The sequence below is a fragment of the Periplaneta americana genome, chromosome 3, assembly GCF_040183065.1.
Source record: "Periplaneta americana isolate PAMFEO1 chromosome 3, P.americana_PAMFEO1_priV1, whole genome shotgun sequence".
Lineage (NCBI taxonomy): Eukaryota > Metazoa > Arthropoda > Insecta > Blattodea > Blattidae > Periplaneta > Periplaneta americana.
Genome location: NC_091119.1, coordinates 31170882 through 31190667, shown reverse-complemented (window position 1 = coordinate 31190667; position 19786 = coordinate 31170882). Strand labels below are relative to the sequence as shown.

The 19786-nt window shown below is 35.5% G+C and overlaps 1 protein-coding gene across 1 annotated transcript in view; it reads right to left on the bottom strand.

Moving 5' to 3' along the window:
* The window catches only part of LOC138697010 (cilia- and flagella-associated protein 44), an 82218-nt gene that overhangs the window by 43818 nt on the left and 18614 nt on the right, over positions 1 to 19786 (bottom strand). Inside the window, exons 7-14 of the mRNA XM_069822601.1 lie at positions 16949 to 17133; positions 14337 to 14582; positions 11289 to 11609; positions 7011 to 7284; positions 4475 to 4694; positions 3800 to 4073; positions 2121 to 2290; positions 916 to 1134 (exon numbers count right to left, since the gene is read on the bottom strand). Coding sequence (XP_069678702.1) covers positions 916 to 1134; positions 2121 to 2290; positions 3800 to 4073; positions 4475 to 4694; positions 7011 to 7284; positions 11289 to 11609; positions 14337 to 14582; positions 16949 to 17133 — 1909 coding nt within the window. The remainder of the gene's footprint in view (positions 1 to 915; positions 1135 to 2120; positions 2291 to 3799; positions 4074 to 4474; positions 4695 to 7010; positions 7285 to 11288; positions 11610 to 14336; positions 14583 to 16948; positions 17134 to 19786) is intronic.

Here is a 19786-nt window from a genome sequence, read left to right as displayed (position 1 = left end):
ATAGAAGAACTGTGAACTGAGAACTGACATTACTGTGTTGTAAATAGTGCTTTGTAAATATTAGTTAAGATTAACAGTTCATTGTTGTGCGTAATAGTCCAAGTCAATTGTCATTGTCGTCGGTGGAGTGCTATAACGAATACTGTGTGAGTGAAGATCCAATTGTTGACGAGAGCGTTTAAGGTGAATTGTAGAAAGGAATTATTGTTGTGACGAATAAATTACATTGTTGTTACTAATAAAATTCACAATATTTCCAATTTTTATATTTCCATTTTGTATTATGTTCTGGTCACGAGACATAATCATGTACTTTGTTTTTTCGGGATTTTACTTCCAAACATATCTCCTTATTTTCTTCAAGTAAAATTCCCGTGTTTTCCCTAATTGTCTGTGGATCAATCAATCTTCTTAATGTATCCAGCTGTTTGCTGACAACATAAAGTCTGATCGGTGTTCATTATAGATGCCTGTTGCTAGTAGCCAGAGTTGGGGTGTAGTCAATATATATTACAGGACTGTGTCTTCTGCAACTGGTACTGATGATTTTAATTTACTTCTTTTGTGGTTTATGATAGTCTATGGATTTTCTCCTAACATATTCACGTCATCATTAAGGATAGATCAGCTTCCCATAAGTAAATTATATAAATATAAAAACAGTTAATTAATCCTTCCCTTGGTTTATTTCTTAGGAGCAAACAAAACAAGTTTTTTTTTGTAAAGTAATCACATATTATTAAATTAATGCTATTTGAGATGTTACTAAGCGCCATTTCAGTTATACGTTTTTCTCACTTATGGTTTTTTTTTTCAGACCACAATAAAAACGTACCAAATGAAGTTTTATTGTATTAAGATACAACATTTGTGCCACATTCATAATTTAGTTCAATAAAATAATATCATATTTACCTTATTCCAAGAACAAAGCATGTAATGGAATCTAAATTATTTAAATAATAGTCCTGGACTTTCTTTAACCCAAGTCTGCTTTTCTCCACATTAAAAGCCAACTTTCTTTTAACAAGATTAATGTCCTCTTGAAGTTTATCATCCAAGTCCTTTGTTATATCTGGATGTATCTCGAGCTCATTTCTAAGCATTTGTTGTGATAATGGCAGTCTTGCATTTCTGTGAACAATCATAAATAAGCAAACCGTATGATGTTAAACAAAACTGAATAAGTGTGTGTGTACACGTACTAACCCACTTACAATAACAAAAATTCTTAATACTAGTATCTGTTTATGTATTTAATTTATATAAAGATAAACTAGAGGTACCCGGTAACTGAACTAGGTGGCTGAGTAGAAAAACACTAGATTCACATTCAGGACTCGGTTTCAAATCCTAGGGTCACTCAATCTGATTTTGTTTTCCTCAAAGAAAAATTCCAGATTAGTTCCCACTTCCACTAAAAATAAAAATGCATACTGATTTGCAAGACTTCAATCTATAGTCGTACACAGTGAAAATGTCTGCAGACTACTTACGTATGGCCACTACGTGGCAATATAAACAGTTTTTATTGTTTAGTCAACTGTCCAAAAACAGGTCAGAACCTCACAAGTGATACCAACATGGCACCACTTATGAGGCAACTAGGTCAGGAGGTAATGGGGTAGGGTGGACAGTTCCTTTCCCCTCCATTACATACATCGCCAATTAGCTACATATTCCTGTAATCAGACTTCAAGTGTATACAAAATTGTTCTTCTCTGATACATATCGTCAAGTGAGATGTACTGGCTGATAATATATATATATATAAAGAGTAGTATTAAATTGCATTATCTTAATTTGTACGATACCTTTTCACTTTGATTGGTGATACTTATGTTGTAGTCTATGAAACCTCATTCTACAGGAGAGAGAATTACTGACCTTGCTTATAATATTGTAATACTTAAGTTGAATGTAGGACTATTCAAAATTTAAAATTATGGAAAAGAAATATAAAGACAGAGAGAGAAAAATAAAGAAAGAAAGATACCGAGTGTTTTAATACCTAGAGTTGCTGCAAACATAACCTGTGCCATTGTAAGAGTCTTTCAAACATCTTCTTATTATGTTGTAGGTACAGATGTTTAATTTAATTCTCTGTATGCCATATTTACCTGACAATTAATTCTGAAAACTTAGTTTTCAACGCCTCCAATTTCTTGAGAACCTTTTCTTTTCGTGAATTTGCTATTGCCATCTTATGGTCACGCTCAGCTTTGGCTTTAGTTTCTTCCAAGCTCAAGTATTTTGGGTCTTCAATATCAGCAACTTTCTCTTTAGTAGGCTGAAATTAATAAATGAAATACACAAAGGAAGCTGACATTGAAATTGACATCAAATGTATTATATAACGGATTAATAAATTAATTCAGAATATTCACTTATGCATAGGTTCACTATGTAAGTGATAGAGTATATGTAGCGAATATACACATTGATGAGAAGTTAGGAACAGAAATATTGGTACCTCAACCATACTAGCTAAAAATATTACAATAAATTCTTAGTCGTATTAAAGGAGACCCTAAGTGTTGCCTTTCATGTTTTACATACTGTACTGTACTTATACCACCCTAGAATATCTCTCGATATTTAAAGTTTATATTGCTTTCACGTATTAAATATTAGGTTACGGTACCTTGTTGACTAGTTTCAGCCTATGGGCTATCCTCAGAACTGGGTAATCTTCGCGCCTTCTGATTGTGTTTCCTGTGGGGGTGTGTTTGTGTAGTGCAATGTGTAGTCAAAAAGTGTGTGTTCTGAAATTGAGTTGTGTGTTGATAATTTGGTATGGGTGTCTTTTTGTGTGTCTGTATATTTCGTATTGTTCTAGTGTGTTTAGTTTCTGGTCTTTCGGTTGCAGATGTACAATTTCCATGTCTGTGTTTATGTTTCTGTAGGTGGCATTTGTGATGTGTTCTGCGTATGTGGAAGTATTTTGTGATTTGATTATGGCTGTGATGTATTCTTTGTAACGTGTTTGAAATGATCTGCCTGTCTGTCCTATATAGAAACACGTTACAAAGAACACATCACAGGCATAACCAAATCACAAAATACTTCCACATACGCACATCACAGATCCCAAACACACCTACAGCAACATAAACACAGGCATAGAAATTCTACATCTCCAACCTAAAAACGAGAAACTAAACACACTAGAACAATACGAAATATACAGATACATAAAAACACACCCGCACCAAATCTTCAACACACAACTCAATTTCAGAACACACACACTTTTTGACTCCACAATACACTACACAAACACACTCCCAAAGGAAATGCAGTCAGAGGCGTGAAGACCACCCAATTCTGAGGATAGCCTACAGGCTGAAACTAGTCAACATGGTACCATAACCTAGTATTTAACACGTGAAAGCAATATAAGCTTTATATTCCGAGAGATATAATGTTGAAAGTTGTGTAATCAAGATGTATACTAGAATATCTCCTATCAATAATGGAAGCTCTGTCTGATATCATTTTTCAGATGTTCATGTCTGTTGCTTATTTTTATTTCATAAGAATACAACGAATCTTTATTTTCATGTGTAATAGGTACTCGATTCCCTTACGATATATCTTTAAGTTTTTACACAATTCGGGGAGCTATAGACTGACTCCCAGTCTTCATTTAAGTCATCAGAATATTCTGCAACCAACTTCTTCAAGGAAAGATTTTCGGGTAACTGTAATCGAAGTTACACCATACAAGCATTTAACTTTACAGTTATTACACATACTTTTAATTTAAATGTTATAGAAACAACTTTTCTGGTCTTACAATTCCGAAAGATGGAGTGGGTTTCTTCCTTGATAAGATGTGATCTCCCTCATCTTCAAAGTTCACATAATACGAGAAAATGTTTCCATCATCTCCACAAGTGAACATGAAACGATGATCATAATTGAAACACATGCGACGAATTCTGCCATTGATGTTGTTATGCATGGAATATTGCCAATAGTCAGACAAGTCAGTGTGATTGTCTGGATTAACCCGATTTACTCTTATTTGTCCATTCTGCATGCCCAAAATTAAGTACTTCTTATTATGGCTGTAAGAGAAGTTTCAGTTTTTAATTAGTAGATATGGTACTATTTATATATTATATAGGTATCTACGTGACATTCATATATTACAGTCTGGTTAATCACATTATGAATTCATCACTGAAATTGTCTTTTGTCAGACCAGTGTTACTTTTTACTCATTTTTAGGCTTTTACGGTATTAGATTTCTAGGTATTCTGCTGTCCTTGGAACTTAACATTGCCAGTGTTTTGGAACTACATACATGATGCAATTCCGGAACATTGGAAATGTTAACTTCCAGGATATGGTGGGATGCCCAAAAGTCTGCTTTTGACCAGTGTTATTTATTTTCATTTAAATACCAGTACAAGTTAAATAATAATAGCCAAGGTTAATTACAAATGTAACATTTGTCACAACTTACCTGTAGAGATAACAGTAAATTTCTACATCATCTGCTTCTGCTATCATTGTACAACATACGGGTTCTTCTTTATCCATCTCAAACTCGTACATGTAACCTGCATCATAGCCAGCCAATGAAAGCCAGATTGTATCCTTTGGAGTATACAAGCCAAATAAGATGGGATTTGGTACCTCTGGAAAATATAGTGGTTCCAGCTCCTCTTCTGAGTCAGAATCAGCTGGAAAGATAACAAAGTATTTCCTAAGTCATTACACCTATACAAACATTGTTGGTTCCAATTTGAAGTACTTGGAATTTAATTTCCTTCCTCATAAATTAAAATGTTTGTCATATACAGGGTGTTTCAGAATCCAATCGAAGATATTTATCTGATTATAGAGAGGCTGTAAACAAGCAATTTGAAATAGGGAACCCAGGATCTCTGACGAAAAATATCTGAGTTATCAGTTGTTAAATTTGTTTACATTTCGGAATATGTATGATAAGAACTTTCTTGTGTTAAATATTATTAACGTACCTTGTTAACATGTTTCGACCTATTTTCGGTCATCTTCAGAACTGGTCGTTGTTGGTCTTGGCGCCTCTTGTTTCCTATATGGTTGCGTTCGTAGTGTAGAGTTAAAGAGAGTATGTGTTTTGAAATTGAGTTGTGTGTTGAGAATATCGTTGGGATGTGTTTTCGTGTGTCTGTATATTTCATATTGTTGTAGTGTGTTGAGTTTCTGGCTTTTTGGTTGGATGTGCAGTATTTCCATGTCTGTGTTGATGTCTCTGTGGTTGTGGTTGGCATTTGTGATGTGTTCTGCATATGTGGAGGTGTTTTGTAATTTTGATATGGCTGTGATGTGTTCTTTGTAACGTGTTTGAAATGATCTGCCTGTCTGTCCTATGTAGAAGTTTTTGCAGGTGTTACATTTGAGTTTGTATACACCTGTGTGGTTGTATTTGTTCGTTTGTGTTGTTTGTGTGTTGAGACGTTTTTGTAGAGTGTTATTTGTTCTGTATGCGATGTTGTCGTTTCATTTCTTGAATGAGGTTGCAATTTTATATGTGTTTTTGTTTTCGTATGTTAGTGTGATGTATTTTTTGTATTCTTGTGTTTGTGTTGTATTCTTCTGTTTTTTGTGGTTTTGTTTTGTCTTACGTATTATGTTGTCTATTATGTTAGGGTTGTATCCGTTTTCTTGTGCTATGTATTTGATTGTGTTTAACTCTTCGTTGTAATCCTGTTGGTTCATTGGTATGTTGAGTAGTCTGTGTACCATTATTCGGAATTCAGCTTGTTTGTGTTGTGTGGGGTGGTTGGATGTGTTGTGTATGTGTGTTTTTGTTGTTGTGGGTTTTCTGTGTACTTTGAATGTGTTTGTTGTCTATTTTTGTTATTGTGATGTCTAGAAAATTTATGGATTTGTTGTTTTCAATCTCTAATGTTCACATTTGATCTCATAACCCGGTATTAAAATGAAATAGGATTATGGAATAGTAAGGGATAGTTTCGAACCTTACTAGAGATTGAATGAAGCCCAATTATGGTATTATGGTATTAAGAACTAATCAACTATATTTTCAGAATTTAGCTCTTACAGAATCTGTAAAATTGCCAGCAAATAATGAGACCAGGGTGCGAATTAACAGGTAGGATGGGGGAGATTTTCCCTTGTTGCAAAGTTATTCCCCTCTCATAAAACCATATTAACATCCCTGTTCAGGGATAACTTCAGTAATGTCAACAACTGCAATAATAATAATAATTTTTATGCATGGTATTCTCTATCTAGGATTCTATCCCCTCATCAGAAATCTTAATTCGCACCCTGAATGAGACAGTACGCCACTGCACTGCTTTTTGTTTTACCCTCATTAATTTTCGTTATTGTACGCCTACAGCTTATATAATCCCTTTACCTTTCTGCATAGGCCTCACTGTGGTCCCTCAACCAGGGTTGCCAGATGTACTGGATTTCCCACGATTCTGAATTTTAATGGTGTGTTCTGGATTGAGTTACATTTGTCCCGGAATGTCAAAAGAATTGAATAAATACAAATTTTTGCACATTTCTATTAAATTAGCTTTAAAATTCCTCCTTCATTTTTCAAGACCCTGCCCAACCTATGTTCAATATCGTCATCAAGACTGCCTGGCACCTCCTATCGGATTGTATTGAAATAAAAATGATAATACAATAGTATGTATTAGGTATTATATGGTATCCTTTTCTTTACTCTCTTTGAAAGTTGATTTATTTTTGATAGGATATTATTATTATTATTATTATTATTATTATTATTAATATTAATATTACTTGCTACTTATTAGTAATGCCAGTGCTATTATATATACAAAACTGAGTAAGAAGCAAGTAAGACAATTATTATTTGAATAAGTAAAAATAAAAAATCAGGGCTCTCTCAAGTTGTAGAAAAAAATACCAGAACGGCATTCTGGAGATATATATGCATTTGAGGGGAAACATCGACATGAGCTCATTACAAGTTCCCTTGTCAGAAGTGCTAATCATTGAGCTAGGCCTACCTAAAAACGTCTCTTCATCGATATCAATTCCAGGGTTCTCCTTTTTTATTTTTTCCAGTTCTTCTCTCTTTTTCTCCAGTTTCTTTATCTTCCGTTGTTCTATTTCTTCCAACAAGATATCTCTTCTGATTTGTGATTTACAACTATGAAAAGTGAGGGTCTTTATTTCCGATTGTATAAGATTGAATGACACTTTGGTGTACGACTGAGGTTCTTCTGGAAGGGTTACTTCCACAACCTCTCCAGTAAGACAGCATACCAGTAGAGTCGAAGTCTGTAACAAAGATTTACAATTATTATGATGTACTGAAGTACATATGATATTTCCATGAAGGAATTCTGCGTTACCATATGATGAAGGATGGATAGAACAGAGAAAAATTCTCTCTTGCACCGGGACTACAACCCGGATTTTCAGCTCTACGTGCTGATGCTTTATCCAATAAGCCACACTGGATTTCAGTCCCGATGCCAGAAATATTATATGTACTTCGGTACTTATAGCTGTGGGACTGAAGCCGGATGGTCTATGGCGAGTCCTTGGCATCAACCCCTTTGATTTGATTATCCCCCTTTCATTTGATTACCTGGTTGGGTTTTTCCGAGGTTTCCCCCAACCAAAAGGCAAATGCCGGGTAATATTTTGGCAAATCCTCGGACCTCATCTCATCTCACTACATCTCTCCAAAATGTTGTAAATTTTTATACTGAACAACAATGTAATTTTATTATCTCAACAATAACTCTTCACTTTCTACAATTCAATTTCACTCCCGTCAACAATGGGATTTGCTCTCCACACAGCAACACAGTATTCGTTAGTGCACTCCACAGACGACAATGACAATTTACTTGGACTATTACGAACAACAATGAACTGTTAATCTTATCTAATATTCACAAAGCACTATTTACAACACAGAACTGTCAGTTCTCAGTTCACAGCTCGTTTGTCTTGGCTAGTTCTTCTAGCTCAGTCACTCGCGTTCACAGAATCTCGAACCCCAGACCTTCAGAGACGATCCGCTGAACTTCGAACTCAGGTCCCCCAACTGCGGTCCACTGCACTCGAACTCCGGGCTTCAGGCTCCACAGTTACAGACACAACTCAAGTCACGCTCTGGTCTCGAAGCTGGCTTCACTGCTACACAAGACTGTCTGGCTTGCTTTCCACTGACTTTAACAACACTGCCTTACTGACTGACTGACTAAAACTGACTGTCTCGCGTTCACTTGCGCGTTGTATTTATAACTAGACTATAGTTTCTGGAGAGTTCGCGAAAGATTCCACTCTCGAATCATCTGGATATCTCTCCTCTCTGCCGCAGTCGCTCTTTCCCCTTTCTCCCCACCACAGCACATGCCACAGGAAGCAGATGCGCGCGCAACCTCTGCGCCGGCCGTCCTGACTTCCTTCTGCTGGTCGTGAGTTCGAATATCACGTGGCCGTCACAATATTGTAAAAAATTGCACAAAATTGTAAAAATTGTAGAAGATTACTAAATTTTAAAACTATAAAAATTTGTAAAAATTGTAATTGTAATATTGTAAAATTTTTACTTATACCACATCTTAAAGCTTCATTGCTTATGTAAGATCTATGGAATAAAATGAATGAATGAACATCATAATAATATATTTGTAAGTAATCTCTTAAGTTAGTGATTCAAGACGGCACTCATCCCGTTGGATCCCGGCCACTTAGTCACTCGTAATGAGTGCACCTCTGTACATAGTGCATTGGACATTGTACCACTGTCACATATTCTGTGACACAGTACATGAGGGTAGATCATGTCACGGTATGTTTGGATCGGTGGTTCACTACACCAGTGTTTAAGTAAGGAAACTTTAAAAACCAAAAATAAATTCAGAAAAAGGAAAAATCCAAAATTTACAATACCTCCCTTTATTATAATTATCTCTTAAATAGAATTAGCAGCAAACTTTCAAACAATTAATAACAAGAATATTCCCTTCAGCGGCAGCACCTTTTACATATCTGTTAAAATATGCTCATATATATATGCTGACGACATGGCTCTGACTGCGACCTCATGCTAAACGCTGCAAGACAACTTCGACAGGCTAACTACATGGGCGGATGGAAATGACCTGAGGTTGAACGAGGAAAAAACCGTCCACATGACCTTCCGGAGGGGAGGACAACCAGCTGCGAAGGACAGAATAGTATACAGGAACAGAACACAGATCAAAGTCAATAGCTTTCAATATCTGGGTATCACGCTACAAATTAAGGGTAATTCCTTCAGCCAGCACATCATACACAGGACCACAATAGCCATCAAGGCGATACATGACATCAAAGACATATGTAAGATGTCTCTGGCAGCAGCGGTAAGACTTTTTCACATAAAAATCCTTCCCATAGCTACGTACGGCCTGGAACTTATATGGGAACATTTAGACACTGGCAGCATGAGGAAGCTGGAAAACGTGAAAGCAACCTACCTCAAGAAAGCCGCAGGACTTTCCAAATACGCGCCATCACGGACGGTATATGAGCTAGCCAGGGAACCATTTCTTATTGAAGAACTCCGCCTGCAAATGTCTCTACCTTCCTCCCCAAGCTACGACCAAGTCCTGAGTGAACTACAGCAGAAGAAAGCAGAAATCTGGATGGACTTCTACAACAAGGACGCCATGACCTCGGATGATTGGAAACAAGCTAACTTCGACCTGCGCCATCTGGTGACCCGACTAGCAGTGCATGGCTTCCATCACAGACTATGCAAGACGAAGGCCTTCCACAACCCTGGCCCAGACTGTGTTTGTGAACTCTGTAGCAGGTTTTGTGAAAGATACCATGTCCTGAGCTGTGACAAGAGGGGCAACTCTCTGACAAAGTTCTGCACGGAGGAATAACCGAGCATCGAATCATGCACATTGTGCGATCTTACTTCTTATTTTTAAAATATGCTAACCCACACATAACCCATCTCACAATCACAATCTCCAAGTTTCCGGTGTATACTTATCACATAGCAAAAGTCAAGTCTCGGTTGGTTGATCTCTCCAACTGAGTTGATTCTCCCTTCTTAATGCCCGGTATCAGGCCAAGTCCCAACTGATATCGCGTTCCAACTGTCATCTCCACGACCATCCCCTCGAGCATTCAAGTAGGAGGTGGAAGTGGATCGACGCATGCACACCGAAATAGTTAAAGTTTGATACACCGGAAACCGTTTTATAGTAGTACATTATGCAACGAGCCTATAATGGTAGTAATTAAGACGCGAACATATTTATGAAACGAGCGCAAGCGAGTTTCATAATTTTTATACGAGTGTCTTAATTACCATTATAGGCAAGTTTCATACGACTTTTTATGCTCGACCATATTTCTAACTTGAAATTATTCATAAGTATTCATGTTATTCTTATCTGACTGGGGAGTGGAACTGACCTTGTTCAATATCTCGTAAATTGTGAGATGTGCGCAGACGCGAAAGTATTGATTTTTTTCGAGAAACAAATGTCATTGACCTTGATATAATCTAGAGAGTAAAATAAACATTAATCTTGATATAACCTTGAAATTGATTTAGACATTGAAAAACGAGATGACAAATTGAATATATTTGAATATTATTTACAATTAACGCTAATTATTATAGTAACAGAACATAACCTTCTGCGACAGTATTGGATTTCCAGCCTCCGTGACGTTTCGCTAGTTGTCTTTTGATTGCACATCCGAGAATAATCTATACTTCCACTTTCATATTGCTACAATGGTGTTTTCTGATTGGTGGAACACCTAAACTTTAATGAATAGGTGTACTTTAATGAGGTCCATTAAAGGGCTGCTACCAGGTGTATAATTACTACATTTCGACATGGTCGAGCATAACGATACATATAAAGGAAAGATAGCCGAATTTTCATTCTGTCAGATTACAATATTAAAGATCCAAACATACCGTGACAATCACCAAAGGGAAAAGTGAGAGGTAGAACTTAAACTGAGGGGATTCAATCTGGCATCGGGACTGGAATCCAGTGTAGCTTAGTGGATAAAGTGTCAGCACGTAGAGCTGAAAACTCAGGTTCGAGTCCTGGTGCCGAAGAGAATTTTTCTCTGTCCTGTCCATCCTTCATCAAAGATTTACAACACATTATGCAGATACTGTACCTTTTCATCTTCGGTCAGATTTGAACTTCTGATACTTCGTTTCATAAGAAATCGTGATAAGTTGATGTAATATTAACTACTTATGTGTGCAAATTGTCTGAACAGAATGAATTGAGACATACCGTGTGTGGCTTCCAGGTGAGGAATGTAACACTGTTTGGTACATTTACAAAACCAATAGGTTCCAGTGTTATGTAACTGAAACCTTTACCAATACGATATGCAAAAACTGTAGAATCTTCACTTCCAGTCACTAGCAAGTTTCCTTTGTCGTTCATTGTCATTGCAGTAATAGGTTTAGAATGTGGTTTTGTGACTTGAATTATGGTTACAAATTCCGAATTGGAATTGGGGTTTTTCTTAAATTCTTCCAAAGATACCACAAGTACTCTCACTAAACCGTCAGCAAACCCAGCTATTAGTACTGTGCCAGTCTTATCTACCTGAAAAATTAAAAATATTATTGCTTAGCTTTATCCGCAGTTTTCAACAAATCATGGCCACACAATAAAGAACTGTAACAGATCAAATATGAATAGGATCAATAACGCTGTTCAAAAGTGAAAATGTAAATTGAATAAAAATAGCCAATTCTTATCAATTTTGATGTGCTGATCATGAATATCAAAGAAAAAAATTAAAAATTAGCTCTAGTTTTCATTTTACACTGCTTTGTTATAGTGGGATAATTTTATAGGGATTTTATAGCTAGTTAAAAAAAATTACAATAGTTTGGGAGAGGTATAAGAAACAATGTTTATCTTCCACACAGTAAAACCTGTATTAAACAACCACTGCTGGTCTTTCAGAGGGGTGGTCTCTCAATAGGGGGAGTTATTTTACACAATTTAATGGGTTAAAACGTTTATATGTTAATCAAATAAAAACGTGGAAAATATTGCTAAAAATAAAAGTTTGAAATTAGAACTTTATTTCTTATTTTACGTTATTTCCAATTTTTTCCTTTGATTCCTCTTCACAAAATCATAAATTGAACTCTGCTTAACTTTTTTACATTTCCTTTTTACAATCTCATTTTCAAAACTATTCTTTAACATGTTAAGAAGTTCATTTATATGTTATCGATTCATACAGTCTTTCAATGGTGCCAATTGTTGAATTAACTCAATATTACATAAGGCTTGTTCTAGTCACATTTTTTCGGATTGAAATTCTATCTTGATTTCATCCTCGTCATCGTTGATCACCGGATTTTTCTAATAGATAGGAAGAAGAAAAAATAAATAATTGTACTGTAATTAACAAGTAATGATTTGATTTTTAATGTACAAAACGAAAAGTAAAACCGTCATACCGCATGAGAAATCTTACCTTTCAAGAAACTGTTCAATAGCGGTGCAAATAGCCCTTTGTCATACCTCGGAGGCGTTTGCAAGCGGTCACTGTACCTTTTTCGTAGCAATCCCCAATCCTTAATCCTTAAGGGATTAAGGACAGAGATGGGAATACAACGTGAATACAATATCACTTAACAACGTTGCCAAATATCATTTTAACTTCTAGTACTGTACAAATTTCTTGGAATTTATTTAAGCTACACTAATGTAATGAAATACTAAATTGTACATTTTTTAAATATAGTATGATCTTTTAAAAGAGGTAAAATTAAGGAAATGGCTATGCAACCACTAGTCGGTGGTCGGGGAGAGAGGTGGTCTCTTAAAAGGGGTGTGATTTACTTTGGTTTTATGGGTTTTTAATTCGGTTCTTTAAAAAATCGGTCTTTAGGAGGAGTGGTCTCTCAATAGGGGTGATCTTTCAGACAGGCTTTACTGTATAATATTTCATTATTCTGGTAGTAAATATTTCTTCTTCCTAATTTTCAGTGGTTTTTTGTCTCTCTCCTGCTCAACTTCGGTATTTTTTAATGCTTATTTGAGTTCGTTTTTGATAGTTGATATATTAATTTGTAAGGCCTTGATATACGAGTGATTTCTGTTAAATTGAACAATAATGCCACGAATCTATGTGAACAGTGCTGACACATTTTGCTAGTTGTGACGAGAAGTGACATTTTCTTCACAAAACCTTCATTAATCAGAAAAGCATAACCACTGTTATTTTGGTTGTAAAATTGGGGACAAGAATAAAACTTGGGACTCCGCATGTATTATACAACATTGATGCCGGCAACCTAACAAATTTAATTAATGAAAAAGAACGTCCTTCGCCAGTACACATGATCTGGAAGAAACCAACCAAGAGTATGAATGAATGACTGCTACTTTTGCATGGTTCACCTATCAAGCAGGAATTTGTATAAGTTTTAAGCACGTTTGTTTACAGTTCTTGGGGAACAAAAATTACAAGGAGACTGTACATGAACTGTTGCCATGCTATGAAAAACTGCGTTGCAGTATGTCGTTATTTATTCACTTCATTCTCATCTCGACATTTCCCCCAAGGATTCTGGAGCAGTAAATGATGAACATGGTGATTGATTCCCTCAGGACATGTCTACCATGGAGAAGAGGTATGCAGGAAAAATAGAGCCCTGCTATTTTAGAAGATTAGTGCTTGACTGTCACGAGGGATTCTCCAGAGTCACTGTATGAACACCAAGCCAAACTAAAATGCTCAATATGAGTTTAATTTATGTCAAAATATGGTCTGCAACAATGTTTATATAAATAAGGATATTCAAATTTCCGATCTTTTATATATTTATATTTCTGAACGGTTGATATTTATATATCTCTTAGAATAAATAAAGAATAATGTCTTCATTCATATGTGTTATGTTGTATTATTTCGATGTTACTCCTAATATTTTATCTTTGTATTTGTAAATAGCACTGGAATTTATAATTGCCTATGATATTACACCATTCAAGTAATTATTTACTTCGGAAAACGTATTATTTGTCTTTCTTGTGTTAAATTTTACATTACCTTGTTAACATGTTTCAGCCTGCTATTGGCCATCATCAGAACAAGGTAATATAAAATTTAACACAAGAAAGACATATAATATGTTTTCCGAAGTGATATAGTGTTAAAAATTGTGTAATCAAGATTTGCTTAAAAATTTATTGGTTTGACTAGTTTCTGGACTATAATATAATTATTTATAGTGAGTTCTTTGATAATAAGATGTGGCTGCAACGTGATTGGCTGCCGGAAATAAGAGCGACTGGACTATAACTCACATGAAGTGGTAGCCATATAAGACGGGAGCCTTCTGCTGAAAATTTCTTTGTAAAGAGCAACTTCTTTTCCAAATAATTGTAGAAAAAGATTCTTCCATCTTTTCCAAGTGTTGCGATATGTTCATCAAATGGTGATGCTGCCATATCCATAACTGGACCTGCATGACATACAAAAAGCTGAACAGGTGGTTGTCGATCCTCTTTTTTGTAAGTAAGGTCGATTCTCCATATACCACCGTTACCATCCTGCAATATAATTAATAAATGTAACATACGTATGCAAAAAAAGCTTAACAAAACGCATAATTACAATTAATGTTGCCTACCAGTAAATGTAATAAAATATACACTAACAAACTGATTTAGTGGCAGATATGAAAAGGAAAAGAGTGGAATGGATGGGCCATGTGGTAATAATAGATAAAATAAAATTAGGGAAGAAAATATTTTTTATGCTTGACCATGCCGAAATGTAGTAATTGTACACCTGGTAGTAGCCCTTTAATGCACCTCATTAAAGTACACCTATTCTTATAGTTCAGTTGTTCAGCCAATCAGAAATCACCATTGTACCATTATAAAAGCGCAAGTATCGATTATTCTCGGATATGCAATCGAAAGACAACTAGCAAAACGTCACGGAGGCTGGAAATCCAATACTGTCGCAGAAGGTTATGTTCTGTTACTATAATAATTAGCGTTAATTGTAAATAATATTCAAATAAATTCAATTTGTCATCTCGTTTTTCAATTCTAAATCAATTTCCAGGTTATATCAAGATTAATGTTCATGTTATTCTCTAGATTATATCAAGGTCAATGACATTCGTTCCTCGGAAAAAATCAATACTTTCGCGTCTGCGCACATCTCACAATTTAGAAGGTCAGTTCCGCTCCTCACTTAGATAACCATAACATGAATACTTATGAATAATTTTAAGTTAGAAATATGGTCGAGCATAAAAAGTCGTATGAAACTTGCCTATAATGGTAATTAAGACGCTCGTATGAAAATTATGAAACGAGTGCAAGCGAGTTTCATAAACAAACATACTCGCGTCTTAATTACTACCATTATAGGCTCGTTGCATAGTGTACTAAAAGTAAACAAGAAGGAAAACAATATGTTACAAGAGCACGTAGATTGTGGTTAGAAAACACACTGTAAAAGGTGAATTTCAAACAAATTGAGATGAAAGGATGGAGGCTGAATGCTGTGGAAAGAGAAGATAGTAATTAACTTTGCTGTAGCAGTTTATACCTAAAATATGAAAATTACTTTGAGATTTTGAGATTTTTTTTCGATGAAACTTCTATGCCATATGGATTTTCGTTTGATCACTGATAAGAGGTGGACTGCTGTTGACGATATCATCAATGAGAGAACAGTGCACCCATTAGAAAATTTTTTTCTTATAATGACTAATATCATCATCTTTTGAATCATTCTGTATAAATACAGTATGTAAGAAAATTACATTTTATGCATATATTAGTAGGCTACTTGCATTGTAAAATACTTCGATCTTCATGGATGAAGTCTGTGTACCAGATTACTATACTACACCGTCTTTCATAACTCCGTGAAACATATTAGAAACTCACCACAAATTAACTAGATGCACTTAACTCATGTTATTAGAAATGTCACTTGTACCCCTTTGCTTCTGACTCCCTCATATGTAATTTAACCCTCGACACTTACCTGGGGTCTTTTCTGACACCACACCATCTTGTATTATTAATATCTACATCTATAAACTCCGAAATATTCCAGTGGCCTACTAGATATCCTTTCTTGGTTACTTTAGTTTCCTTTACAATTAAAATTATTATTTCGTAATTTTATATTATTTTTTTTCATGTTTATTACTTGGGTTCATGGATGGTCCCAGCTATAGAAAAGTCTTTATTTTCTAGTTAGAATAATTTCGCAGTGATAGCGTTTTGTTGTAAGCAAAGTGAACGTGCACTTTGAAAAGTGAACAAATGAAACAAATATAGCATCAACTGCCATGTAGACTATGGGTCAAATGTTGTAGGTTCAAGAGTAATTATTTGTATTTGTAAAATTAGCTTCTTGTTGTTTCTACTGCAGCAGATGATGAGACAAAATTACTTAATATTAATTAATTGTCTAAACATAATAATTAGCACTAGATGCAATCGCAATTTCCTTTTTGTGTTATATTTCAAGGAACGTGAATGTGTTCTCTGATAACTGAAAAAATAAAAACACAGATACAGAACAGTCTGCTATTAAACTAATTTAATAAATAAATAAATATATTGTTTAAACATAGTGAGTAAATTTAGGTGCAATAAAAACTTTCAATTTGCTTGCACTGTACATAAAAATTCAATAAGCTATGAAGTATCCTAATTATTAATAACAAATATGCTTAGCATCAAAAAGGCCCAGATAAGTAGCATGAAATTCTAGAGCAGCTAAGTTGTATTATTCTCAGTACCGTAATAAATTTATTAACATAATTAAACCGTACAGCTTTTTCTCTCTTTTGGTGAGAAGAGGAAGGCAAGAAGAAATATTTTTAGACTTCAAGAAAAGTAATTTCCTTCGATGGATTGTAAGCCTAAATTGGATACTTTACCTGAACATACCAAAACGGACTAAACTTGTCATATATCCTTACTGCACACATAATGGCAGCCCTGTTATTAGCATTTGCAATATGCAATTCCCATTTGGGTTCTAATTCTAGAAAGCGGTTATCGTCTGGGGGATCTGCATTATCTATTTTATCGAAGTTCCACCTCCTAACAGTTCCATCCATACCTGAAACGAAGTCAGAGTCCAAAATAGTTTAGATAACTTGCAAAGACATTCATAATGAATTAGAAATTTGTTATATATTTTGCATGGATCTTGACTTGACCCACAAGTTCATTCATTGAAGAAAAAAAAAAATAAACATAATAATATTGTATAGATGAGGAGGCGAGACCTGGCATGCCAGCTCTGCGAGAGGGGAAAGAATAAGCTATTAAGGTGCGTACACACTTAGCAAACGAACAACAAACGAATGATGAAGCAAAACTTCGTTGTTCGTTCGCTGTTTGGAGCAACGTTCAAATCATCAGCAAATTGTCAGAAAACATTCACGTTCGCTGATTATCCGCAATAAAGGCAGACAGAAATATAATTATAGCAAGTGCAACCGTTGTTATTATAGGCAGTTTAACAAAAAGAAAGTTAAAAACCAAAAGGCGATGGTGGCAGACGCCACTCTACAAAAGTCACAATCAATATAGAGGCACTGACTTGCTTCATGATTTACATCGAATGGAATCGGGACAATTTCACAACTTCTGTCGCATTTCAGAAATAGACTTCGAAATATTACTGTGCAAAATAGGGCCAAAAATTTCCAAGAAAGACACAGGCTGGCAAGAAGCAATACCTATTCAGGAAAGACTAGCATTAACACTTCGATATCTCGCTACAGGAAATTCGTATACAAGTTTAATGTATTTATTCAATGTTGAAACAGCTGATTACCAGGATTGTTCCAGAAGTATGTACAGCTATAATTGGGGAACTGGAAGATTTTATTAAGGTACGACTGCAAGACAGGGGAAAGTTTCAGTATACGGATACCTCACTGACAATAATTATCTTAAAATACTAAAAAGAGAGATTTGTCTGTGTCGAATGCGCATCATGCTTACGAAAAGGCACTTTTCAGTGCCAATAATTTATTTCGTGACCACAAGGTTGGAACTTTCTTTTTCTGGGCGTGAATTTGTCCAAAAGGAACGACATGTTTATACGCAAACCAAGTTGACTCGTACACTTCATCACTCCCCATTCCAGATATTTTTGTGGACTTCTGTCTTTCCCTCCGGAATGATGTCAATAGGGACTCAATTTTCTTTTTGGCTTCTGGTCCCTACAATAAACAACAAGCATATATTCACTGAAAATAAATAAACAAAAATAGTTTTCAAATTTTGCACGTGTTTGGCTCGCCTAACTTGCAGCTGAACATCTCTCCAATAACTTCCCAAACATCATGTTTTCTTACTTTATTGTGGTAAGTAGGATGCTTGGGATTCCATAAAGTTTCCTGCTCCCTATATGCATTAATAAGAGTTATAACAGCGTCTTCAGTCCACTCCAGTTTCGACATCCTGTTGGTGAAATTGAACTAAGCACTGCGTTCTGTTACGAACTACCAACTAGTGGCAAATCCCGTCCACAATGAATACCAACTTCCTTTGATGTACCGACAAGTGACGGATCACTTCCGAAGGCAAATCAAACGATCGGTTTCCCTTTGCTGCGATGTACACATGTACCGATTTCAATCAGCAAATGCAATCATTTGTCGTTTGTTCGTTCGTTGTTCATTCGCTAAGTGTGTATGCACCTTTAGAAAGAGAGTTTGCTTCATGATAGTTAATATTATACCAATCTACCAACACGGAAGATCATCTCAGACTAAAACCTATCTTCCTCCTCCATACCCATTGGTGATATAGCCACTGCACATGATAAAGTCACAGGACAGGTCTACTGTACATCATTGTGAACTGTGACATATATACAGAGTGGAAGTGAATTAACCTTGCAGGTTGAAAGAGACGGTAGGGTACATTTAAATGAACATAAAACCTATATTACGTTTTGTGATTAAATGCACAGTTAATTAGAAAATTAAGTTTGAAGTTTCAGTAGTCCGGCAACATCATCGCCAACACACTCTACTCGTCATGCAGATATAAGAGTTCAATGAACTCGGTGTGTCTCGGTAGATGAGCTGCTCTCTGCCTCGACATTGCCACTTGCTCGCATCATGCAGTGGCTTGAAATTAGAGGTTTTTAAAATTAAATTTACACGAAAACCGTCCACACTATTGAAGTACGCCAGAGGGATAAATTATTCTTTATTAGATTTTCTATCGATATGGACAAAAATCACGATCCTACTCGCAATAGTTACCGAATAAGAAGTTGTTAAACATTTGGGGGAAAAAAAAAATCTTTCTTAAAAAAGTATGACCTTTCCACCAATATGATATAGTTTTTTGTTACATACAACATGAGCTATTCGCTCTGAAAATCTGCAAGGCTATTTCACTTCCACCCCGTATAAGTAACCAATTTAGTGATCAGTCAGTTTAGGTATACTTTATGGTACTATATGGTAGACGAAAGCAAAGAAATAGGACTCATGATGAATAAAGATAAAACCAAAGTGATGACGAACGCACCGGAGATACCCATTAGAGTAGACACAATAGAAATAGAATACACAACAGAATATGTATACCTGGGACAATTAGTCACATTCCGACAGAACAAAAAATAAATAAATCAACAGGAGAACATCTGCAGCCTGGAAAGCATTCTGGAGCCTGAAGTCCATATTACTCGAAAAATCCATCAACAGGAAACTTAGATTCGAAGTCCTTGAGTCATGCATATT